Genomic DNA, 26,938 nt, shown 5'->3' with positions numbered 1-26,938 from the left:
CGCCAAACTGTGAGGCGCCAAGATGCACGGTTTGAGGCGATATCAGCCCACTGGCGGTGGTCAATGTGGCAGGCACCAAGAGATTTCTTTAGGCAGTCCTTGTACCTTTTCTTTGGTGCACCTCTGTCACGGTGGCCAGTGGAGAGCTCGCCATATAACACGATCTTGGGAAGGCGATGGTCCTCCATTCTGGAGACGTGACCCACCCAGCGCAGCTGGATCTTCAGCAGCGTGGACTCGATGCTGTCGACCTCTGCCATCTCGAGTACTTCGACGTTAGGGATGAAAGCGCTCCAATGAATGTTGAGGATGGAGCGGAGACAACGCTGGTGGAAGCGTTCTAGGAGCCGTAGGTGATGCCGGTAGAGGACCCATGATTCGGAGCCGAACAGGAGTGTGGGTATGACAACGGCTCTGTATATGCTTAAAACAACCAACTTCATTGTATAGGTTGGGTGTAACTTAATGAACCTGTGTGGATTGTAAACAGTTGAGCTTTGTTGTAGTCACAAGTTTCTTGGGTTAAATTAAGCATGAACTGGAAAAGCCTACTATATGCAGTGTTATCAAACTTTCGTTCACCACTTCGCCCAGGACCTCAAGACCCCATCCCTCCTTTCTACCCCAATGGTGGAGTGAGTGATGGAGAAGGCTTTGCAGATTAGTATACCTCTTCAAGGTATGTGTACACCTCAGGTATTGTGTGCCATAGAAATTTACATCACTGAACCTGCAGGAAAACATGCTCGCCCAACATTCTCTGGCATTTAACCTAGCTTTCATTTAACCTCAGACATGAGGCTGCAGGTTTTCCATCCAGGTTAGATTGAAATTATTGCCAGTCAAAGAATGAACACAAATAATGATGGATAGTTGGATTGAAATCACTTTTTGAGATTTTAGAAAATCAGGATATTGAAAAACAACATTTCACTGTCTTTTTCTCTCCTTTTATTTCACATTTCTACTATTTGATTTTGAATTCTAGACAAAGTTTGTAATAGTGGGAATAAAATTTGATAGAGTTAGACATATTTTTCTTTATATTTAGAATCTACTTGCAGACACAAAACTATTTAGTTGTTAATTTCTTGCCTAGCAAAATAAGGCTTTCATGGCCTCACCTTCGTGGCACGAGGAAGCAGTCCATCAGTTTCCCTTCACTGGGTTACATCACATCTTTACGTATACCTGCAATTATTATATGCTGTGCATTGGGTGTGCATGTGTGCACACCGAAATCTGGAGAAATGCTGTTTCGTTGGGTTGCATGTGTACAGTCGAATGATAATAAACCGGAACTTGCCAGGTCCCACTGAAGGCAAATACTGGTGGATTGGAGTCACATATACTGTTGGTCAGATTAGGTAAGGGGAGCAGGTTCCTTCCCTGAGGATTTTAATTGAATAGATGGGATTTTCTATCAGTCTGGTACTTTTATGAACATCATAATTAACACTACCTTTTTGATTTTGAGACCTGGTATGTAGATGTTTAAACCTGCAATAAGGGTCCCTACCCAAAACATTGACACCGGACCTACTGTGGCTCTCCTGTTTCTTCATGTTTGCCAAAGATTCCAGCATCTTCAGTTTTGAGACTTTGTTATACTTCATTAATTACACTGAAACACTCCATGGTAGAATTTGGATGCAAGTGTCTGGTTTGAGAGTCCAGGTCACTGGATAACTTGCTTCTCCAAACATAAACAGAAAACCATGGAAATGCTCAGCAGTTCTGGCAGCATTTATGAGTTCAAGTTTTATGTCAAAGATTTTCCATCAGAACTGGGAGAGAAAGTAAACAAGTTAGTGTTGATGTTTAGTTAAAACCTTTAACTATGCTGATCAGCTTCTAAAAGTACATCGTATCCTCAGCGATATCACAGCCACCTTTCTTGGTTCTTGATCTTCAATCAACATTGCGCTATCATGTTTAAGCTAAAAAATAGCTCTGCATGTTTCCAGGTTTTAAAAATGAACTAATTTGGTACCAAGTTCCAGGCAGCTGTATGTATCAATACGCTGGTATTTGAATTGGAGGCAGCTGAGCTCTCATGTTCACCATTGCCACACAGATATATATATATATATATATACACACACACACACATATATATATACACACATATATATGCACACACACATATATACACATACATATATATACACACACACACACACACATATATACACACACATACATATCTACACACATACATATATACACACACATATATATACACGCACATACATATATACACACACATATACACATATATATATGCACACACACATACAAACACATATATACACACACATACATATATATACATATAAATATGTATATAAATATATATATATAAATATATATAAAAATAAATATATATATATCTTTGGCTTGGCTTCGCGGACGAAGATTTATGGAGGGGGTAAAAAGTCCACGTCAGCTGCAGGCTCGTTTGTGGCTGACAAGTCCGATGCGGGACAGGCAGACACGATTGCAGCGGTTGCAGGGGAAAATTGGTTGGTTGGGGTTGGGTGTTGGGTTTTTCCTCCTTTGCCTTTTGTCAGTGAGGTATATATATATATATATATATATATACACACACACACATATATATATATATATATATATATATATACATATACATACACACACATACATATATATATGTGTGTGTCCTTGGACTCATCCATTGCCAGGCTGAGGTCAAATGTAGACTTGAGGAGCAACAGGTTTTATTCCTTCTGCATAGCCTACAACCTAATGGCATGTGCCCTTCTCTACATTGGAAGACTGGATACAGACTGGGAGATCACTTTGCTGAACACTTTCACTTTGTCCACATCAATGGCAGGGATTTCTCAGTGGCCAACCATTTCAATTCTGTGTCCCATTCCCACCCTGACATGTCTGTCCATGGCCTCATGGCAAACCAAGGCCATCCATAAATTGGTGGAGCAACTCCTAATGTTCTGTCTGGGCTCTCTCCAACCGAATGGCATCAACATCGACCTCTGGTTCCTGCTAGAACACATCCCTATTCTCCCTCTCTTCCATATCCCTCTGTATCCTTTCCTCCAGCTCTCATCCTGCCCCCCCTCCCTCCCTTATCCACCCATTACCTCTTGCCTGTGGATTCTCAAGGATCCCCATCATCCAGCACACATTCTGTTCTCACTGCTACTAACAGGAAAAAGGCATAGGATGTCATAAGACTAGCATCACCAGGTTCAGGAACAGCTGCCATCTCTCCACCTTTAAGCTCCTCAACAATAAACTCAATCAGGGACTCTCACATTTACACTCTATTATTTTTCTCTCTATATTGCACATTTTATTTACATTTCTTTGTTTACACGTGTACATTGTGTAGTTTTTTTTTTGCACTACCAATAAGTGGTAATTCTGCCTCACCTGCAGGAACAAGAATCTCAGGGTTGTATGTGATGTACTCAGATAATAAATCTGAAATCTGAGAAGCAGCATTAATTGCTGGGCCACTGTGCCTTAGTGCCATGCTTAACCTAACATGGCTCAAGCCACCATACATACTCCTCTGCCCTTTAATGACTTCATCATCAGCCTTGGAAAGCAGCCAACACATTAACAGACTTTTCCACTCCAGCCACACTTTTTTCACCCCCTCCCCTCAGGAAGAAGATTCACGGGTGTGAGATCATGCGCACCAGCTTCAAGAACAGCTTCTTTCCAGCTATTATTAGATTTCTCAATGAACCATACAGTAGTAAAATTGTAACCTTTTCTATGTATCAGCAGAGATCCATCTTTGTAACTCTGCATTCATCTTACTCACTGTACTATGCGTGAGATTACTAGGTGACCGCTCACAAAACAAACTTCATCACTGCATCTTGTACATCTGACAATGAATCTGAACTTGAATGTCAAAGGCAGCCACTTTCACTTTACCTCTCCCTCCCTCACATCCACCTCTGGACCAATTGACCCTGGCTGAATCCTACTGAAAGCCTGCTCAGTCTTTTGAAGGATTTAATGATGATTGACAGAGTCCTAGGCAGCCGCTATTACTTTACAGGGATTGGGTGTAGCCTGGGAGACAGCTAATTGGAGAAACCCAAGGGTTGAATATTGTGAAATTATTTCTTCAGTTGATGTGTCAATCTTCTTTCTCTTCTTCTTCTTTGGCTTGGCTTCGCGGACGAAGATTTATGGAGGGGGTAAAAAGTCCACGTCAGCTGCAGGCTCGTTTGTGGCTGACCAGTCCGATGCGGGACAGGCAGACACGATTGCAGCGGTTGCAAGGGAAAATTGGTTGGTTGGGGTTGGGTGTTGGGTTTTTCCTCCTTTGCCTTTTGTCAGTGAGGTGGGCTCTGCGGTCTTCTTCAAAGGAGGCTGCTGCCCGCCAAACTGTGAGGCGCCAAGATGCACGGTTTGAGGCGTTATCAGCCCACTGGCGGTGGTCAATGTGGCAGGCACCAAGAGATTTCTTTAGGCAGTCCTTGTACCTTTTCTTTGGTGCACCTCTGTCACGGTGGCCAGTGGAGAGCTCGCCATATAATACGATCTTGGGAAGGCGATGGTCCTCCATTCTGGAGACGTGACCCATCCAGCGCTATAAAATCTTCAAGAGAGCAAAACTTGCAGTAAGGTGATTTAAATATTTCACACCAAGATGTAGAGAAATAAAGGGGCATTGATAGATTGTATAACTGGGGGACACAGAAGATCAGAAGGGGGTGGATTTAAAAGCAAGAATCAGAATATCAGAATGTTAATATTTGCTGGTGAGGCTATTGTGTTCTGGATGTCCTCTGGTGGAGAACAAAGTTGTTCTTAAGTTTTTCAGTAATTAACTTACCTTTTGAAGAGAAGTGAGCTTGCCATAGCTTTTAAATCCTGAATGTAAACAGGTCTTCACAGCCAAAGAAATATTTTTGATATTTAGTATCTAGATAAATATTTTAAAGATATGCAAATATAAGTTGATGACATTTATAGAACTGCACAGATGAATGGCCTTTTTCCAATTGCAGTTTCTATTATTTTGTACGCTAATGTATAACATTGCAACATGAGAAATATCACAATAGGGGATGTTTAACATAAATCTCCAAGGGCATTCTTAATAATAGTATTTATTTTGTCAATTGCAAACTGTAGCAAAACATGATCTCCTTTATTAGGCAGAGGTGCTGTTCTCTACATACTCAAAGATTATAAATAAGAGAATTTTCCTCAAAATCCATTGTATTTTAAGTTCACAAATTGATAAAACTAGTTTAATTCAAAACCAGAACGTAAAAGGCAAATGTTGTTGCAGCAATTTCATCCTTGTAAATTCAGCTATCTCATGATTCTTTTTGATCAGTAACATTTCACATTACCATGTGTGTTAAATTACAAATACCAACGTGCACAATAACTAAATGTCAAAGAAAAATATGTACAGTACTGCACAGCAATGAAAGATAGGATTTGCAATAACTTAACATTAGCTCATTTCAATATACATGATATGGTTACATCTTGAACCTTCTTGCCAAGTAACAGTTAAATAAAGGACATGAGGCAAGTCCTTTTCTGCATATATTATCCCATTTATACAAAATACAAGCTTCAGAGACTCTTGTGTTTAAAGCCAAGATCAGTGAGCAACAAAACGGAGCAAGAGATCTGGAGGCATCACACTCCTGACAGGAATTCACCAGGCTATAAGAATGGGTTGGTTGAGGAGTTTCCTGTTGGAAACTGCCCCATTGGAGCTCCAGCCTGCAGGGAGGGGAACAGGGAAAGAAAGGGACAGTGACTATCGGCCGTCTTTACATGCTCAATAAAGTTTATATATAAATGAAATGCAAGATCCACAGCTTTGAAAAGCTACAGTTAAACAGGCCTTTAGTGCACCCATGTATGGCTTGATCAATGCCTTTAGTACACCCATGTATGGCTTGATCAATGCCTTTAGTACACCCATGTATGGCTTGATCAATGCCTTTAGTACACCCATGTATGGCTTGATCAATGCCTTTAGTACACCCATGTATGGCTTGATCAATGTCTTTAGTACACCCATGTATGGCTTGATCAATGCCTTTAGTACACCCATGTATGGCTTGATCAATGCCTTTAGTACACCCATGTATGGCGTGATCAATGCCTTTAGTACACCCATGTATGGCTTGATCAATGCCTTTAGTACACCCATGTATGGCGTGATCAATACCTTTAGTACACCCATGTATGGCTTGATCAATGCCTTTAGTACACCCATGTATGGCATGATCAATGCATTTCCACCATTGTACTTCAAAGCAGTGTTTTTCTGTTACCTCAGATATAATCATTAAAATATTTCATTTTTATTCTAAAATTATATTCACTAAATGTTTAACTTTTCCACACATTTTAGCTACTGTAATGCCCAAGCTGCAGAGCTGGTATAGCTGAATAAGTCACCGACTCAAGATCCTTTAAAGACTTTGAACTTCACGTTTTCAAATCAAATCATCTTCATGAGCCAACATCTGGCATTTCACACTATTACATCCAAGGCAGATGCTATTTAGAGCTTTGATAAGTTTTTTAAAAGGGAATATGGGAATTTAAAAAAAATCAGAAAATAAAATTGAAAGCACTGTGAAATCTTACCAGAAATGGATTAGTAGACACTCCCATTTGTTGACCAAATGGCATAACCAGAGGCTTTGGCTGCCCAAATGAACTAAAGGCGCCACCTGATGGGGAAAAAAGGCAAGAGATTTCGGTGATTGGAACTGATAAGAGGGAATTTGTGAAAGTGAATATTAACGAGAAGCTCTCTGAATATTACCAGCCGGCTGTGATGAAAATGCTGCGTGCTGAGGAAAGGCCCCAGGGGCTGACAAAACTGGTTGATGAAACCCACCACTGTAACTGGTGGGAAGAGTGTACCCCGCTGGGGTGGCAAACAGAGTTGGCATGCTCATCGATGCTGTTCCAAAGCTTACTATTACACAGAGAGAGGAAAAAAAGCAATGAACTAAAAGTTTTAAACACTCTTTGTTAAGCTTATAGGATCATTACAGTAAACAATTTTGAAAAAGGCACAAATGGGGGACTGTTATCACACAGCTGTGGATAAACATGAATAACTTTAACACGACTGCAAGATACGGTAAGCGTTCAACACAACTGGATAGAACTTGTTCAGAAAGGCAAGTCTGGGATTCTTTTCCCATTCATATTCAGATGGTAGAAAGAGAATTTGCTGCAATTCTCCAGTACTTTGCTATAGAATTTGCCACTTGCTCTCAGGGCAGGTCTGCAGGAGCATCTCTCTCAATGAAAAGGGACAGAGTTTCAAATTGAATTTAATGTATTAATTTAATTTTGTGCTTGATTTTTTTAACATTTAAAAACTGTTTTTAATACTTCGTATTTTTATGAATGGCTCAAAATGTTCTGGATGTGTTTATCAGCCAAATAGGCTTCAGGGCATGGCTTAATTGGTTGCCAATGTTCAGCTGTTCCATCGGTGGGGTTTCTTCTGGTCCATCACTTGACATAGGAGCAGAAATAGACCATTTAATCATGAACTGATCCATTTTCCCACTCGGCCCATTGCCAGGCCTTCTTCCCATAACCTTTAATGCCTTGGTTAATCAAGAATTTAACAATCTTACTCTTAAATAAACCCAATGACCTGACCTCCACAACCACCTGTGGCAAAAAATTCCACAGATTTACCACCCTCTGGCTGAAGAAATTCCTTCACATCTCTGTTCTGTGATTTGACATGGTTGAGTTGCCAATCGGCAACGGTAGACCTAGAAAAGTTCAGTGTATTATTACTTTGTGGATCAGCTGACAGCAAATGGTGGACCTACCTGAAAAACTACTAACTACAGGGACCAAGACATTTATTAGAGGGAAAATATTATAGATACTCTGTACATAGAGTACAAGGACTCAAACTATCAAATAAAAGTCAATAAAAATCTTCAATATTTTGATTGCCTTAAGTCAAGGAAAGTGACCTTGAACAAGTTGTCATTAACTACAATGCTCAAAAACTGGGAAGGTGATGACATTAATGCATTACAGTCACTCAAATTTCCTGCCTTGATTAATCGTTCACAACCAAAATCTGAAGTTAACAGTATGAATTGGAAACATCTCCTCCTCACTGATCATCAACACAGATCCACCCCAAGGATGTGTGCTTAGCCCACTGCTCTACTCGTTATACACCCATGGCTGTGTGGCCAGGCACAATTCCAATACTATCTACTAGTTTGCCGATGACACCATAGTTTTAGGCAGAATCACAATTGCAATGAGGAAGCGTCCAGGAGGGAGATAGATCACCTCTTCGAATGGTGTAATGACAACAAATTTGCGCTTAACGTCATCAAAACCAAGGAGATGATTGTGAACTTCAGGAGGAAGTCAAGGGAACACGACCCCTCATCGAAGGCTCAGTAGTGGAGAGGGTCGAGAACTTCAAATTCCTGGGTGTCAACATCTCCGAAGATCTGTCCTGCATTCACAAAGAAGGCTCGCCTGAGGCAATACTTTGTGAGGTGTCTGAGGTGGTTCAGTTCGTCACCAAAAACTCTTGAAAACTTCTACATGTGTACCGCGGAGAGCATTCTGGCTGGTTACATCACTGCCTGGTATGGAGGCACCAACTCTCAGGACAAGAATAAACTCCAGAGGATTTTAACTGGGCCTGAGACATCACAGGCACCAGACTTCACTCCCTCGAGTATATCTACATGAGGTGGTCTCTTAAAAAAGCAGCCGCTATCCTCAAAGAACCCCGCCACCCAGGCTATGCCCTCTTCATTCTGCTACCATCGGGGAAAAGGTACAGGAGCCTAACGACAAGCACTCAGAAGCACAAGGACAGCTTCTTCTCTGTTCCCATCAGATTCCTGAATAATCACTGCCTGACTTTTCATGCACTTCTTTTGTTACTATATAAAATATAAATAATAATGTCGTAAGATGGTTATAATAATAATGTTTTCACTCTGACGCTGTTGCAAAACAATGAACTTCATGACTTGTTCATGACAATAAATCCTGCTTCTGATTTAATGACCAGCTGACCTAGTATGGACCAAGGAAGTTAAAAGCCAGCCAACACTCCCACTGCTCATCAACACCCAATGTCTCTGGCTAGAAACGTACATAATGGTTAGGATCAGGTTTTGATTCAGCAGCCTAAATAGTCAACCAACCTATAAGCAAGTTTAATCGTGAATGAGGCACTAGAGATTTAATAGCCACAGATCCAGTAATTTCAGAATAGCTGAGGAATTTTATTCTGTGGCCCTTACTTCAGGAAAACACCACACACTTCTTTATTTCACCTTGTAGTTGCATTACTTGGCATCAATAGAGTCTGTATGATCAGCATTCTCTTAACAAGATTTGGCACAGTTCACCAATGAGTTTTCATTTATCACCCACTACCCTCCCAGTATCAAGCTAGTTTACAGCATAGTTAGGTAGTGTCAACTTTAACTTTCCTGAAACTGCATCTATGGAACATCTCCAACGGAATCTGAAATTCAAGTTTACCCCAGACATTTAATTACACAGCAAAAGACACACTATTATAAGGTCAGGTTGATACCGAGTTGGCATGGTTAGTGTAGCAGTTCGTGCAATGCTTTTGCAGTGCAAGCGATCGGTACGGGGGGCTCAAATCCCACGTTGTCTGTGAGGAGCTTGTATGTCCTCCCCGTGACTGTGAGGGTTTCCTCTGGGTGTTCCAGTTTCTTCCCACTGTACCGGGGTTGCAGGTCAATTGAGTGTAATTGGGCTTGTGGGCTGAAAGGGCCTGTAACCGTGTTGTGTCTAAATTAAATTTAAAACTGTTTACATTAGTAACAATTTAAAATGTATTGCTTCTAAGCTAGGCTACACTCAGAATATGGTGTACAATTCTGTTTGTCCCATTACAGGAAGGATGAGGCAGCTTTGGAAAGGAAACGGAGGAGATTTACCAGGATGTGCCTGAATCAAGGGCATGAGGGCCATCAGGTGAAGTTGGATGAACTTGGATTGCTTTCCCCAGAATGCACAAGCTGAGGGAGGAAATGGATGCACTTTTATAATATTAGAGGCACTGCTGGACACTGGATTTGTTTCTAAGGGTCAAAGCATTAAATTCTGCAGGATATGCATCTGTTTCTTTTGGCAGGTGGGGGGGGGGGGACACGGACAGTGGCAGGGAGTTTAAAGGAGAAGTGCTGGGAGAGTTTTGGTTACACAGAGAGTGGTAGGAATGGAATGCCAGGGATAGTAATGGAAACAGATATGATAGAAATGTTTAAGAGGCTTTTAGATAGACATATGACATGGCAGGGAATGGATCATGTGCAGAGGAAAGCAGCTAAGTTTAATTTGGCATCATGTCCGGGACAGATATTGTTGGCTGAAGGGTTCATTCCTGCGCTGGTCTCCATTTTAAATCCAAGATGACAACTCTCTTAGATCCTGCATTTATTTTTAGATGCAGTCTGATAACCGATCTCTAATTTCAGGTCAAAAAGATTCTCATGGCATCTTTCAGGTACAGGATATAGTACTTGGGGAATCGGAGTACGGGAATAAGTTGGGTCTTACAGGGGAAACAAAGAATAGTTTTCAGCAGATTAGCTGAGGCAGAGGCAAAATCGGCACACGAAGTGAAGTAGATTTTGTTTTGGGGGGGGAGAAGGGATTTGATTTCAAAGTTATTTACAAATGTCTTATAAAAAAAAAGACGAAATTAAAATCTTTCACTTTCATCTCATTATTGCCACCAAAGCTCTTCCTAAGGGTTCAACATTTGACTTACTAAAGGTGCTAGACATGGCCCCAACATTTATAAAACAGAAAATCTAACTACACGATAATATAGCGAAATAAATGTGTGTGTGTGTGTGTGTGTGTGTGTGTGTGTGTGTGTGTGTATGTATATATACATATATATATATAGTGTGTGTATGTATATATTGGTGTGTATATGTATATATATATATGTGTGTGTATGTATGCAAATATATATGTGTATGTATATATGCGTATATCACTTATACAGGTACATGATCCTTTATCTAGAACCCACCCGAATTGTGCTGCCATATCCACCCCAACCCCTTCCAGTTGCCCAGCCGCCTCTCCCAACCGCCGGTCTCCATTTGCCAGATGTCCGGATAAGGAAAAGAGCACTAATCTTGTCGCATTCATTGTTTTAATAACTTAGTTAAATGATGACCACTGAAGATTGGTTGCTTTTACACCATTTTCTGTCAATATTCTAAGTACATTTTAGTTGCTTCTGGTCTGAAGACATCAGTACTCTGATATTGGAACATCACCCCCAGAAACAGTAAAATTTCACACTACCCTGGCTTGGAAATTCATCATTAGACTTTAATTCCCATTGCACAGCCCCGTTTCCTGAACAATGGAAAAGCTCAATAAAGCAGTTATTCTCTCTACTTCATCTCATACCCACAAACTGCTCAAAGCACCGAACAGAAGGGGGAAAAAAATATCAAAGAAACAAAGTATTCTGCAGTCTAGCAAGTATGTTGAAGAAAATAATTTTCAATTGCTCCCTCAAATCCAATTCTCCCTAAGTGATCAGTCTTCAGGGTCATCCTGGATGTTTCGTTTCACAATTAATCTAAACGTCACTGCAACTTGGTAACTATAACTTGAAAATGTTATTGGTGATGACCAGTTTAAATTCAGAGGTTGCAGGTCATTTTTTTAATAGCTTCTGTTTAAAACACACAAATTAGGTAAAGGTCAGACGTGAAACCAAATAAAAATAAGATGAATCCACAGGATCTGGTCCATCTGCAAAGGTCTGGATTAGCACAAACTGCCGGTTCTGTGAATATTGCCACCGAAGCAGAGAGCTCTGGCATAAGTGATGAGGAGAATTACCATTGTCTAATCCCAATCTGAGATTTCAAGACCATGAAGTGAAGAAACAGTGGCGCCTGCATCTTACACAAACCGACTTGAACAAAATTCTTTGTCAAAACCTTTTGAGCAAGGAACATGGCCTCCCAAGGCTGTCAGTGTGAATGGCCGATTCCTTTACATGAAGGATTTCTGAATTACAATCTGAATTGCTGATGACCTGTTCCATTGCTCATCCAGCTTGAACGTGGCGACTTTGAATGACTTCACACGCATGTTCACGTCACACTCGAGATGATGACGGTTTCAGCCAAGACTTCACAAATACTCCATCCATACCTGCAGTTCTTCCATTAGGTCTGGAATGGGTCTGAGGCAGCAGTTGGTGGCAGAACAGGAGCAGCTACACAAATGCCTGCTGAAAAAGCCTCAGTGAAGTTCAGAAACAAATAAATAAATTATCTCAAATGTCAGATCACAAATAACAAAAAGGACAATTGCTCATTTTGCCATTTAGCCACTGGCAAAAGCAGTTTCCATCGAGCTCGTGACATCATGCAACTGTGCTGTGTCACATGACAACACAGGCCTCTACGCACTTCAGATCTTGCCTTAAAAATCTGATGAATGAGGTGATAAAATCCAAGCAGTGGATGTTACTCAGTAGGCATTCATCCGACCCGAATTAGTTGGAACATGACGCGACACCACTTTAAAGAGCTGAACTTCAGGTCAGCACGTCGATGTTATGTAATAAAATCTTGGAGCGATGCTTGGACTCCCAATCTTTTGATTCAGATTAATATGTTCACAAGATATAGAAGCAGAAGTAGGCCCATTGGCCCATCGAGACTGCTCCACCATTCTAATCATGAGTTGATTATCCTCCCACTCCCTGGCTTTCTCCCCGTAACACTTTATGCCCTGACTAATCAAATATCTGGAAATCTCTCCCTTAAATACATCCAATGACCTCAGTTCCACAGCCGCTTATGGTAACAAGTTCCACAGACTCACAACTCTCTGACTAAAGAAATTTTCCAGTCTGTTTTAAATTGGCACCCTTTTATCCTCATGTTATGCCCTCTTATCCTAGAATTCCCTCCCATGGGAAACATCCTTGCCACATCCATGCAGGTCTTTCAACATTCTAAATGGCTCAATGAGGTACCCCCCTCATCCTTCTGGACTTCGAGTACAGTCCAAGAGGCGACAATTGTTCATCATATGTTCTCCCTTTCATTCCTGATATAATTCTAGTTAATCTTTGAACATTTTGCAACACCAACACTTTCTCAAACAAGATGCCCAAAACTGCACACAGTACTCACCCGTGCCTTATAGAGTCTCAACTTTGTAACTTACCATCACTCATCTAATTTCTCTAAATATTTCAGTGAAGGTCATCATTATTATAAAAATGATACAGGTACTCCCCGACTTGCAACTATCCACACATATGACTGAATTTAAAAAAAAAATAAGAAAAAATATAAAATTTTCATGGATTATATTGTATTTGGCAAACTAGAATAGGGATACAGGGTATGTAAGAGCCCAAATGTGCATACTTTGTTAGTTAGTGTCCCGGGGTCCATAGGCTGGGCGCAACCTCTTGATTCCTGTGTAAATGCGCGTCTTCAATTGGTGCATGCATGATGGGTTCGCATAGTGGAGTTCGGATGGTGAATGCGCAAGTTAAGGGCACAAATTCAATATCGCCAGGGCGCTTAACTCTTGCACATGTGCCAACCGAACTCTAATATGTGAACCCATCACACATGCGTCAACTGAAGATTCATGTATGCGCAGAGGAATCACGAGGGCCGTGCCCAGCCTATGGACCCCGGGACACTGACTTACAAAAGTACACATGCACATTTTGGCTCTTACATGCACTGTATCCCTGAAATAGTTTGTCAAATACAACATTCAATTAAAAAGTTTGCTTTAAGATTTTGGTACTACATGCGTGCAGGCAAAATTCTGACTTGCGTCCATTTTGAGATGCGACGAATCTTTCAGTCCTAATTATGGTCGTAAGTCAAGGATTACCTGTACTTCAAAACATTTTTAATCTGTATAATATCTGGAAGCATCAGATAGTCATGGGCAGTCTCAATAAGGAAAAAAAAACACCTAAAAAGCTAATTAGAAATGCAAAATCAAATAAGAGTTTCAGCAGATATTTTGAATGCACAAGAGTTAAAGAAATAGAGCCCTAGGGAGCTAACAATGAAATGTAGAAAGCTGGCAAAAAGAAGTATTGTACTGCACTACAGGACCTACAACTGAAGGGAGAGGGAGGTTCAGGGAAGTGGTAATGAGCAAATTGATGAGGCTGCGAGCTAGCAGCTCCCTGGCTTCAGATAAAAGTGGTTAGCGAAGCTAATGGCAGGGGTAGTCTTCATTTGCCAGAGATCCCTGCATTCAGGGAAGGCTCCACTGATTGGAAGATAGCAATTTTGATGGGAGAGTGAGAGATGAAAAAAGTTCCAAAGATTGGCAGAAATGTGGCTTTGCCTTTGTAATCCGATCAGCCATACTTGTGATGTATAGGGGGGAAACAGGTTCCAGGGAACCTTCTGAGAATACAGTACAGGCACAAGGAGAGAGTCAATGAGTGAGGGAATGATCTGTGATTTCAATGGTCCTTGTTGAGGTCTTATGATGCTAATAAAACCCACAAAAAGTAATTTGGTTTAATCATTTGCTGATCATTAAAAGTTGTGGTAAAGGGGTGGCACAGTTAGAGTAGCATTTCTTCTTTCTTCTTTGGCTTGGCTTCGCGGACGAAGATTTATCGACGCGGGTTCGAATCCGGTGCTGTCTGTAAAGAATTTGTATATTCTCTCTATGTCTGCGTGGGTTTCCTCCAGGTGCTCCGGTTTCCGCCCACCCTTCAAAACGTAAGGGGGTGTTTGGCTGGCACAACCTGGTAGGGCCTGTTACTGTGCTGTATATTTAAATTTAAATATACCAAGATGGATGAATGAGAGGCAAAATAGACAGTGGTCTTTCTCTCATAGTAGGTGAGCTAACAGATAGGTAAAGCACATTACTATAGCTTTTTATCACTATTATTAACCAATCTGAAATTTAGATGGCAGTACTTGTAATACAGTACTTCTATATTTTCCAATGTTTAGCCCATCAAGTCTATGCCATCTTATAGGACAGTCCCATTCCACAGTTAATTACCCTGCAAACAATTTCCCCAAAATCTCATCGATTTTACCACACAATAGCCAATTAATCAACCAACCCGCACATCGTTGGAAGCAACTAGAACCTTGGGAGGAAACCTACATGGCTGCTACATGAATGTGTAAAGTTCCCTCAGATGGCACTGGAGTTAGGATTGAAACTGGATCACTGGAGAACTCAGCTGGACTGGTTTTGACATTGTGTTGCCTAATTATTCTAATGCTGTTCAAATGCAAATATTATCAAAGTAAAATAAATCATTTACCTCCAAATGTTGGTGGTGCAGTGCTGACTCCTGGGTGACCCTGTGCTGTTGTTCCACTTTGAACTGTCCCAAACACACTGCAGGAGAGAACAATCTTTATAACAGTCTCCAAAGGTAATAGAGAAGAGCAAGGCATTAGAATCAATAGTTCTCAAAATCCATCAAGCCTGCCATTTTTCAGAACTGCTTCATTAATAAATGTCCAGAATTAACAGCACCTTGAGCTAAAATCATTTGATTGTGGATCTGGGAAAGCAGGAGAAAGTGGAAACAATTTAAAACAGAATCTTGGCTGGACATTGGAAGCTGATTGTATTCAGCCCCTCAACACCACACAAGGTTATAATCAACTTCCATTTGAAGGTGGTTTACTCACTTCTCGGTGCAATAATTGTGCTCTGAAGGAAGTTTAGACTCCATATACCATAGGTGAAGTGAAATACATTACCGGGGGGATACGAAAATCAGATATACCTGTTCCTTTAAGAGGTTTCAGGTCAGATCTGTGTGATCTTCACTTACTGTGTCTATATAGATTGCCCCAATGCTGTGTCATCTCCAGTTCTTTTCAACCAGAGGCGGTATATTCAGGTTTGTGAAGAGATGCGTAGATTCACTCTCTTATGATCTTTAGGAAGGAGAGAAAACCCTTGCCTGTAACACTAGAATAAATAGAACTATTAAACATGTAATAATTTTAGGGTGCTCTATAGACAGCAAAAGGAAATGGTTTTAGTAACTGAAAATATTAATATATCAGAGCACTAACGAGCTCTGTTGATATGATTGGAATCCTTGAAAACAAGGAATGTTTATAAAAAAAATTATTTCAATTAGGTGCTACTCAAGAAAACCCCAAGGTTCATTCAAAGTAGAGGGAAAATCCTAAACTGCCCTCAAACAATATCTGGAGGTAAGCAAAGCATTTCTTTTTTTTTTTTAAAAGCACTGGTGCATTTAAACAAGGACAGATTTGGAGCGATGGGAGTCGGCTCACAGAAGCATCAATGCGGCACAAACCAGTCTGGTTAAATGGTCTGCTTCTGCTTCCCACTGCAGCTTCTCCTAAAGATCCATCTGTTTTCGAATAAAGGGACACATTAAGCCCAGATCTACCAGACAGCAGGAGCTTCCCTGCAGATGAGAGAAGGCATGTTGGATTAATGAGATGTAGAAAAAAAAACGCACCAGGAAATAAATTACAATAAGCTCATGCTTAGAGAATGGTGTTTCTTGGCTATGAAATAAAATGCGCTTTAAATGTGTACTAAATGGGGAATAACACACAAATATATGGATTCTGACCTTCTTGGTGATGTGAAAATAGATACATTTTTCCTAACTTAAAGTCAAACTGAACAGATATTATATGCCAATATCCAGGCAGGCACCACAGATACCTGGCAGAGCTACCAACAGAAACTTTGGTGATATTAAGGATTTTCTTAATGCCCTTATTAGAGCAGAGTTCAAGGACACAAAATGTCAGACTAAATGCAGCTAATTTCTTGATCATATTATATTTAATTTTTCACCTTTATGTCACCCTCCAATTCAGGGCATTTTTCACTAATAATCTTTTCCTTCAGTAACACATTCCCTTTTTAGGATTTCTTGATTCAGTGCCCTTGATAAGATTGCTGTTCCAGATGAATTTCCATCAAATCCCCAATGTGACAGGATAATTACACCCCCGGAGGCTGAACTCACAACACACATAGGCCCACAGACAGATGGGCACGACTCAAAAAATAATCCCAACATTCATGTTCGAGTTCAGTCCTAATGTGGCTGCACTTCCAAGCAGAAGATCAGATGGTGGATAAGTGGCCACCCAGCGAGCTAATCCCATTCAATCTTAAAGGCAGCATCTTTTAATTGATTAGCTTGAGAATTATAATTAACAAAGCAGCTTTTTAAATTAATAGACAGCTCTTTCCCAATAGGAACCAACAACACTTCTTAAAAAAGTCTGCTCTTTAAATGCAATTAATAGGAATTAAAGTATTTAGTTACTTGTTCTTTTCTTGTGACCAAAAGAGTGTTATTTTAATGGCATTATATCCATGATTTTGAAGCCTGTGATTAAATTACAATTACATCCTGAATGCATTGCAGGATTTCAAAATAGTTAATATCATAGAACTATGAGAACACTTGCAAAAATTTGTGGTCAAATCAACGAACAGGCTATTTTTTGCCACAAGAATGGATTGGACAATCTGTATGATGTTTATCTCACCTACAAGCAAAGAAGGAGACAATGCAGCAGAGGGCAGAGAGGTTGGTAGTTTTACTAGTAAGTGAAGATCATGTAGTTCTGGACTGAGATCTCTGGAAGGGACAGGCAGCCATCTGATTTTACTGGCAGTATTTCTATCCTTGCCCAAATGATGTGTGGAGTCTTAACAAATGCAAACAAGACACATTTTCATTTCACTTAAATCTATTTGTGATACTGTGTGCAACAAGTTCTACCTGATCTGTGAGGGGAAAGAAAGTTATGTGGTTTAATGTTCCTTATGTAATAAACCAAATGAACAGAAATTTCACACATACTCCGAGAACAGCAAGCATAGTTTTGCTTCCGATCTAGAAAATTACTAACTGCAAAGCAAACAGTACTGACCCAATTTTTAAAAAAAATGCAGTTGTTTTCATAATGCTTTCCAAGTAGCCAAATGACTGAATCACCAAAAGTTGAAAATAATTCACGGCAAGAATTTGAACATTTTCATGAACAATGAAAACTTGGGAATTGTGAGACTATTCTGAAGACTAATATCTTCTGATCAATGAGAGGAGCGGTTAAATCTCAATTTATTTATTTGATTTTCCTATGAAATTTTTACAAACTTTAAGCTGTCTTTGCATTTATTGATTTATTGCATGGAGGCAAAAACAAAGTACAGTGGATAGAAATCCAAACTTGGATGCATTTTAGGGAGGAGGTAACTGAATGGGATACAAGTTTGCAGGATAAGTCCGAAATATTACTACCCTTGCATGTTACGGCCATTACAGTATGCTGCTTCATCAGTTTTTGAGCTAAGGAATTCTGTGTAGCATGAGGGTCCAAACTAAAAAAATTCAAGGCAGAAATGAAGAGCAGTTTGAATCTTTCCTCCTTTGTACCATCTTGATTTAAATAAATTGTGAATGGGGAAGAACCCTAAAGAAATCACCCAGCCACGATGCCCCCTAATCCCCACTGTCTTATTAAATGTTTATTGGAGTACATTTTGCAACACTGTTCCAGAATTAATAAATTATTTGAAAAACTTTGAGGCTTCATGATGTTGAGATTTTCCTCATTTCATCTCTAATAGGAGCTTTAATACCAGTCCATGCAGGACTACCATTTCTGCTCTTCTCCCTATGGTTATGCGGGGGCCTGCTTCTAAATTTATGACCGTAGTTTTATTTTTTCCAGTTCATGGTATCTACATTTACGAGGCACCACAATGTCCAGAAATTAACAATGGAAAGGCTCACCAGCAAAGGTCCCGGAGGAATGGAGAGCAGCCAGTGTTGTTCATTTGTTCAGGAAGGGAGAGGAAAAGACCCAGAAATTATACACCAGATAGGGTGGTAAAAACAGTATGTAAAAACATGCTTGCTTTGGTTGGAGCACCAAATACAAGGGTAAGGAAGTCCCGTTGCAACTATATAAAATTGGTTAGGCTAAACTTGGGGCATTGCGTATCAGAAAGAGTGTGGAGGCTTTGAAAAAGATGCAGGAGAGATTTAGCAGGATGTTGCTAGGCTTAGTGGGCTTTTCTCTCTGGAGTGTTGGAGTTTGAAGGGAGAACTGATCATAGTATATAAAATTAAGAGAGGCAGAGACAGTCAGAATCTTTATCCTTGGGTAAAATGTTACATATTAGAGGACATACATATGTTTAAAGTGAGGAGAGAAAAGATATGCAAGTTTTTTGTTTAAACAGAGTGTGATGGGTGCTAGGAATGAGCTGCAAGGATAGTGGTGGAAGCAGATATGATTGTATCAATTATGAGGTTTCTAGAGAGGCACATTCACATGCAGGGAATGGGAGGATATGCATCATGTGAAGGCAGAAGAGTCAGAATTTAATTTGGACATAATGTTCAGTGCAGACATCATGGGACAAATAACCTGTCCCCACGCTGCACTGTTCTCATCAGTTTTCTGCAACCTTCCAACTGCAGCTTAAAAAAGTTCTCTCCATACAAAAGAATATCTAAAATTTGCCCTCTGTGCTGACTCAGGTTTCAAGATATACAAGACTTACAGACCCAGGTAAGGAACAAGTTTTCATGGAACTAATACAGACTTCTGGTCAGTGCATACCTGAGAGAAGATGTGAAGTAGAAGATGGGAGATAAACTAGTTACCTGTGTCTAATCATATAGTGGAAAGCCTCATCATTTAATATATATCATTTAAGATTTATACACCAACATCAAGAACAACGTTGTCTCAAATAGCTAAAGAGCCAAGGTCATGCTTAAAATAAAAGATCAGAATGGGAGGAGGATTTTTTGATCAAGATAAATGCACTGGTATTAAGCCCTCTAAAGTGACCAACCATGGCAATTTGACATTCTTCTCGTCCCTCTCGTAATTAGTTGGGTGTAATGGCCTATTTTTTTTTGCAGAAGCATAACTTCTTTCAAAGAATGAAGAAGTATGCACTAACAGTCTAGGTTTGTAAAGAAAAGACATTTGCTTGTAAATACATTATAAGCAAAGCTACAATTTAATAGCTTAAGCTTTAATAATTAGCGTAATCCATAAATTTACCAGCAATTCAATACTGTGGTGAAGTACAGTATTACTCAGGTGTTAAACGGAAAGCATGCCACTGGAGTGCAATGAAGCAAAATCACACCCCACAAATTTATCACGAATTTTCACCTAAAACCATCTCTGAGGTTAATTCACAAGGTGAGCTCTTCAGTGTGGCCTCATCTCCCAGGATCATAATTTTCCTGTGGGTGGTGTTTCTGATTTGAGTTTAGGAAGTCGATATTCTAAAGTGACAGGGAGATAGTGCACTTTACCTGCTTGTACTAAATACATTATTAGAGGGTGCAGAACAACTAAAGACATTATATAATTCTGCTATGGCTGCATACTTGTTTGCCGAGCTTGACTGATTGGCAGTCATCACAGATGGTCCAACAGACGCTGAGCCGAAACTACTTGCCCCTATACACAAAAGAAAGCAGGTCACAAATACGATCATGGAGCTCAGAAAACAAAACTTCAGAAGTTCAAAATAACAAATGTTACATTTTGAAAAAAATATTACATTAAATAGCATTCCTTTTTAGCACTACAAATATATGCAATTGTTAGAGGCAAATTATCTCAGCAGCAGGTAATTGCTGAAGTTCATCAAATTTAAAGGATTTCAAAACAACTCCAACAAATGATGTGGTTTGATTTACAGCGAATGGTTTTAACAGAAAGACTCAGCAATTATCTGGACAGGTGTTTATCTGTTGATTTATGCTGAGCTACAAAATGAGAGAAGGAACATGTGATCCTTTTATGTCACATTACATTCAATTAAGCCACCAGCGAAAAGTAGAAAATAATGCAAGCCAAATAATCAGTTTAAAAAATACTGACAGAGGGAGAAATATTACTCCGTGCAAACTCCTTTTAAACAATGCTGAAGGTTTATTTAAATGCAACCACAGGAGTATTCAAGGGCTCAGTTTAATATTTTAAATTCAATTTAAAGTAAATTAGACATACAGCACGATAATGGGCTCTTTTGGCCCACGAGCCAGTCAATTATTCCCAATTGAGCTACAACCCCGGAGATATATTTTTTTGAAGGGCGGGAGGAAACCGGAGCCTCCGGAGAAAACCTATGCGGACATAGGGAGAACATACAAACTTCTTACAGACAGTGCGGATTCGAAACCAGGTCCGGTCCCGATCGCTCGTGCTGTAAAGGCAACTGTGCCAATCTCACACAGGATGAAATGTTCCTTTTGTATTAGACAGAAATGCCAACCTAAATTCCTGTATTCAGGCCTCTGGGACTGAGCATGAATATTGAGAAGATGTAAACACCATGTCAGGTAGATATTTCCAATCCTACTTCTGAAACACAGGTTGTTAGTGAAACATTGAGGTTCATCTGTAAGGGCACACCTTCCTCAAAATAACATCATATGCCAAGCTCATGTGTCAAAGAGTTATTTGAATTAGGTAGAGAAGGGCTGATGACAACTGCCAAATGATTTAATGACTTGCTGCAGTTGAGTAACTTCCAAGTGATCTTACCTTGCGTTTGGGTATTGTTGCTGAAAGCACTGTCCAGGTCAGCAAGGGCTGCATATTTATCCTCATTAACCGCTTGCACTTTGATGGCTGATGTATCATTTCCAGAGGAACAGAAAGCTCCAAAGTCGGCACTAGAAGATTTTGGGAAGTTATCAAAATTTGCAAAATTAGCATTTGTTGATGCAGAGGCTCCACCTGATGAAAGAAGAACAAGAGGATTTGGAGAAAACTTGCCATCAAGATGACTGAACTCTTAACACCATCAAGCTGTAGTTACAAATGAGCAACAGGATCATTTGGAACTAAACATATCTGCATTACAATCAGATTTTATACTTAATAATCTAAAAAAAATCACTGAACTGCAGAAGTAATATTCTTCATCTAGCATAATACATTCTTGAAATAGACTGGCTGTCCGTAGTTGAACTGAATGACAGGACACCATGGAAGCTAACTCAGACAATGAACACTCCCAGTGCCAATTACATCTGAAAGACATGTAGGAATCCAACTGGACAAGTGACATGCATTTAGAGTCATGAGCAATCCCGTTTAAAAAAGGACCATAAAATGAAGGTATCCTGCCAAAGGAGTAATGGTTCACTAGAGATTTCCCAAAAAATCTAACTTCTACAAGTGATGAATGTCTGAAAAGAGAATACATTCTCACATACCATTCAGACTAATCAATTAGATGGCAAGGTTTGAATTTAATGAATACTAAAGAGTTCTTTGTACACCGCTCAGCAAATTCTCCAAGACTCAATCATCCTCATCAGACACAAGAAATGTTAGAATATTCTACACTAATTGCAGGGTTTCCTTGTAATAACCCTTGTTGATCTTTCTGTAGCTATTGCTCTGCTCAACTACACATTCACCTCTTGCTTTGATGTTTTTAATCCTATTAAAACCCCACAAGATCCTCATTTCCTCTCCATCAATTCCACAAATGCGTGGAGCCACATACCAGCAGTTCACTAGCAAATTCACCAACAGGAACTGCAATCATCTGCCACATGTAGGGCAACCATGGCCTCCATCAATAATAATGGCCAAGTGAAAACACAATGCAAAAGAAACTCAGCAGGTCAGACAGTGTACTTTATACAGCAAAGATACAGAACCAACATTTTGGGCTTAAGCCCTTCATCAAAGTATCATATGTTGATGAAGGGACCAAGGCCACAATGTTGGCTATACAGAAAGATGAATTAAGGTGGAAGATGGGTGTTTGATAAAGAAATACATTTTATGTGCTCCAAAATTCTCTGTGTGCACCTCATTTTAGGCCCACTTTTCTGCTGCCATAGATGCTTTCCCTAAGGTCTGTAATATATGTATGTCATCTTTCCCATTATCAAAGAGCCTGAGGTATTTAATATGGTGTTGATCTCAAAGCATTTTGTTTAATGCTGTGTGGCTGAACAAAAGGTCAAACTGCCCATCGTTATTGAATGAAGATCTACCGGGACCAATGCCTGAAGAGGGCGCACAAAATCAGTGAACCAGTGTGGACTCGAAAGGCCAGCATGGCCTGTTTCCACTCCGTAAATGGTTATATTCGTTGCTCTATAAAGTACACTGACCTGCTGAGTTTCTCCAGCATTGTGTTTTTACTTCAATCATGGTATCTGCAAACTTTTGTGTTTTACTTACAATAATGGCCAAGTTGACTGATTCAAACCAGGGAACAAACAAGAGAAGCATGACTAAGTTTGGGATTCAAACTTGAAATCAAGACAGAAACTCAAATATCAAAGAATGTATGGAAATACATTATTTTATTTTTAAAAGTTGCAGAATTTTTGTGTTCTGAGGGAAATACCAATTCACAAATAGTAACCCAGTTTGCCTCAGCCTGAAAATGGATCACTAACCAGTCAATAATCCACCATGGAAAAACTCAATAATATCTCATTCAACAAATTTTTGTTACAAAGAATAATGCAGAAACAGTAGAAGCTTGTATCAGATCACTGATTCTGTTCTGATTTCATCTACGAAGACCAGAAAAGCACCGACATCAACACAGAGTTTTTAATTAAATTAAATTTAGACATTCAGCCTGATAATAGGCCCTTTTGGCACACATGCCAGTGCTGTCCAATTATACCCAAATGACCTACCACCCCTGGTATGTTTTTTTTGAAGGATGGGAGAAACTGGAGCACCCGAAAGAAACTCACACAGACACAGGGCGAATGTACAGACAGCCCCCGTCACTGGTGCTGTATCAGCATTATGCTGCGCCTAATCTTTTATCACGTGTGCTCAGAGTGTGTGCTGTCAGTTTAACACCAAACCCTGACTGTTCTCATCATCACTCTAACAAGACACAGGCCATGATTTGAAATCATGTATAAATGACTTGACCAACAAAATCTACTATTTTTCTGCTCACCTTAATTGGAAAGCATCATAAACTAAGAAAATGGTTTGAGACATGGGAAAACTGCTGCATTTCACTTGCTATTTTGCTGAGAATGGCCTGGTTGGGGCAGGGGGGGGGGGGGGGGGGGGGGGAACCACACTGAATAGGTTTTCACAGAGATTCGCTGTGATAAGTCAACATGTTCTAAGGAACAATTTCTGCCATTCATCCTTCATGATCAAGCCAGCTAGCGAGTCTCATAGTTACTATTAGAATACATTTGAAGTCAAATAACCAGTATATTAAAGGTTTGGATCATAATGTGTAAAAGCATCATGCGTAAGTAGCTATATCTGCACATGCTGTGTGACAGTATAGGAATGGTGGAGTCACGAGCCATCAGTTTCATGCACATTTCATCAGCATGAAATAACAGGATGCAAAGATGACCCAGAGCCTTGGGACTGGAGCACACTCACTACGTTGAGAACCTGCCCTTAACCCTTATTGCTTAGATACATTCATGCAAGTCATTATTCCATAGAACAGACAATATTATTGTTTTACATTCCAACACCTTAAATCTTACTTCACCTCTACATTAGAGTTTAGAGAGCCAGTGCATAACAAAATGGCAGAGATCCTGACTCTTGTCATCCCAACATGGTGCCCAATCCATGTCGCCTGGGAAACCCATCACCATTGATCGGAGGAAATTGTACTCAAATAACAAAGCTAATATTCACAAGAATCCAAGGTAACAGGAGCAGGAATAAGCGACTATTCAATATCATCATGGCTAATCTGCTCCATGCCTCCTCTGTGCCAGATCACCATAGCATTTAATTCTCAATTTTTCAAAAAAAGTATTGCCTGCGCAATATTCTGGGGTAAAGATTCACTACCTCAAAATCAGGACTGCTTTTACTCAGTGACTCAGCAACTTAGTTAAAGGACATTTCAAAAAGAAATAGACAACGTTTTTTTAAAAAGTGTGAACGGTTACGGCTGAGCTACAGTAAAATAGGCCACCTTAAATTCCCCAGAATATTCAAGGTTCTTTTTCTCTCTAAAATTTTCCCAGGTTTGTCCTTGCAGTGACAAAGTCCTTTGGCACACATTATAGCTGCAGAGTTTCAAACATATATGGAAGTGTGCAATTTATATTCTTTGTGCTTGTGGCACAAAGATAAAAACCATTCTGAAGTAAACTGACTGGACAAGTTTTAGAAATCAGATTCTAATTTAATCTGATTAAGTTTAAAGCTAGGCAAAATTTATCAAAAATGCGATGGAAAACATTTGTATTTGGAACGTGCTCCTTGTTTTATATTGATTTCACTGCTTTTGGAAATGATTGGTATCTTAAACTAAGTAAAAACCCCGATGAGAAATCTTCAGTTGAAATCTTAGCAGTCTAGAAGCAAGCAGAGAAGGTTTAACCAATTAAGTACACACCTTCAAGGAGGGTAATTTAATACAAGTCTGTCCTTCATGTGCTTTTAAACATAGCCAAAATAAATGACAAAAATATCTTTGGTCATGGAAGTCCAATATTTGGTTGAACGGTTTCAACAGGAAAATCTGACCTGCTACACAAAATATTGTTGAAATCAGAAACAAAATGGCATTGGCAAGGCAATTAAGGAAGCATTAGATTATTTGATCTGCGTTTAACCAATGCTTTTACAGATGTGAAATCAATTTGTATTAACTATGAAGTCCTAAAGTGTCAAAGTGTTCTCATGACTTTGCTAAGTATCACAAGCAGGCAATTTGTTATAAACTTTTTAGGAAACTATGCAGTGAATTTAAGTATCTACAGCATTCAAGACACAAGAATACTAAGGGAAAAATATTTTGTGCAAGAAGGATTAAATAATTCAATATGATTGACAATATAAAAACTGCAAAAGTCCAAAAATCCAGATGCCAGAAATTTGGACCACCCAAGAATCCAGACTTCTCAAAAACTCGAACTGTTTAAATTTAGCGAGCTTTTGTGTGGGTGAATGTGTAACCACCACAGAAATCACAGAAAGGAATGTTTCATATGAAAAAAATGTTTCATCAATAAACTATCAAAGTTCACCTCTTTATTCTCCTTAAATTTGACTTTTAAAAGTACTGCCCAAGAATCCCATATATACAGACTGACCCAATGCCAAGCAGTCCATATTTTAGGACTTTTACTGTAGCATTATGAATGATGTTTATATACAGAGGCACTGCAACTCAAGGTGGCCAACAGTAAAGGAACCCTTGCTGCAGTCAGCTGGCTGGGAAAGGAAAAGCTTCAGTATAATTGCAACCAGAAATTAAACAACCAAGTGTTATACATATAGAAGACAGATGAATGAAAACTAACTTGGACAATTTACAAGTGTGGCCTTCCAGGTGGAGTCAAATCAAAGGAAGCATTTCTAAAAGTAAAAGCTGGTGAGAACATAACTAAAACAGCTTAAATATTTCTGACACAGTCTAATTCAAATTTTCTTATTGTATTGGAAAAGTTTAATATTTCAAATATCAGGGAAACTGCAGAGAATGCAATTTGCAAAAGATGGGAAAGGTGTTATTAGTGTTTAAAATACAAACCTCCAGTATTTTTCCTGCATTATCCGACTCTTGAATGGACCTCTCATGGTCCTCCTGCACTGTTTTAATTTTACTGCACTTTATCTAGTAACACTAAAGCTTGGACTTTCTGGCTCACTACAACTCTACACCATGAACTTTGTTTTATTATTACGCTACCTGCTGCACGCATTTGGATTGACCTGCCTGGATAAGCTTTTTATTCTTGCGTGTTTCAAGAAAGAATGAAATAATTCAATAGAACTAAAGAAAGTACAAATTTGATATACATATTTCTTGGCAGTTCATTCTACCTTTTACAGCTTAAGCT

The 26,938-nt window shown here is 39.5% G+C and overlaps 1 protein-coding gene across 1 annotated transcript in view; it reads right to left on the bottom strand.

Annotated features, from left to right (window-relative positions):
• Positions 1–5,105: 5,105 nt before the first annotated feature.
• The window catches only part of agfg1a (ArfGAP with FG repeats 1a), a 53,684-nt gene continuing 31,851 nt past the window's right edge, over positions 5,106–26,938 (bottom strand). Inside the window, 8 exon segments of the mRNA XM_069897299.1 lie at positions 5,106–5,757; positions 6,637–6,722; positions 6,818–6,973; positions 12,238–12,253; positions 12,255–12,316; positions 15,371–15,447; positions 20,489–20,561; positions 21,654–21,848. Of these exon segments, the coding sequence (XP_069753400.1) occupies positions 5,698–5,757; positions 6,637–6,722; positions 6,818–6,973; positions 12,238–12,253; positions 12,255–12,316; positions 15,371–15,447; positions 20,489–20,561; positions 21,654–21,848 (725 nt within the window). The 3' untranslated portion in view covers positions 5,106–5,697.

Source organism: Narcine bancroftii, chromosome 9 (genome assembly GCF_036971445.1).
Source record: "Narcine bancroftii isolate sNarBan1 chromosome 9, sNarBan1.hap1, whole genome shotgun sequence".
NCBI classification, from domain to species: Eukaryota; Metazoa; Chordata; class Chondrichthyes; order Torpediniformes; family Narcinidae; genus Narcine; species Narcine bancroftii.
Note: the sequence above shows the minus strand (reverse complement) of the source record. Positions and strands in the feature narration are given on the sequence as shown.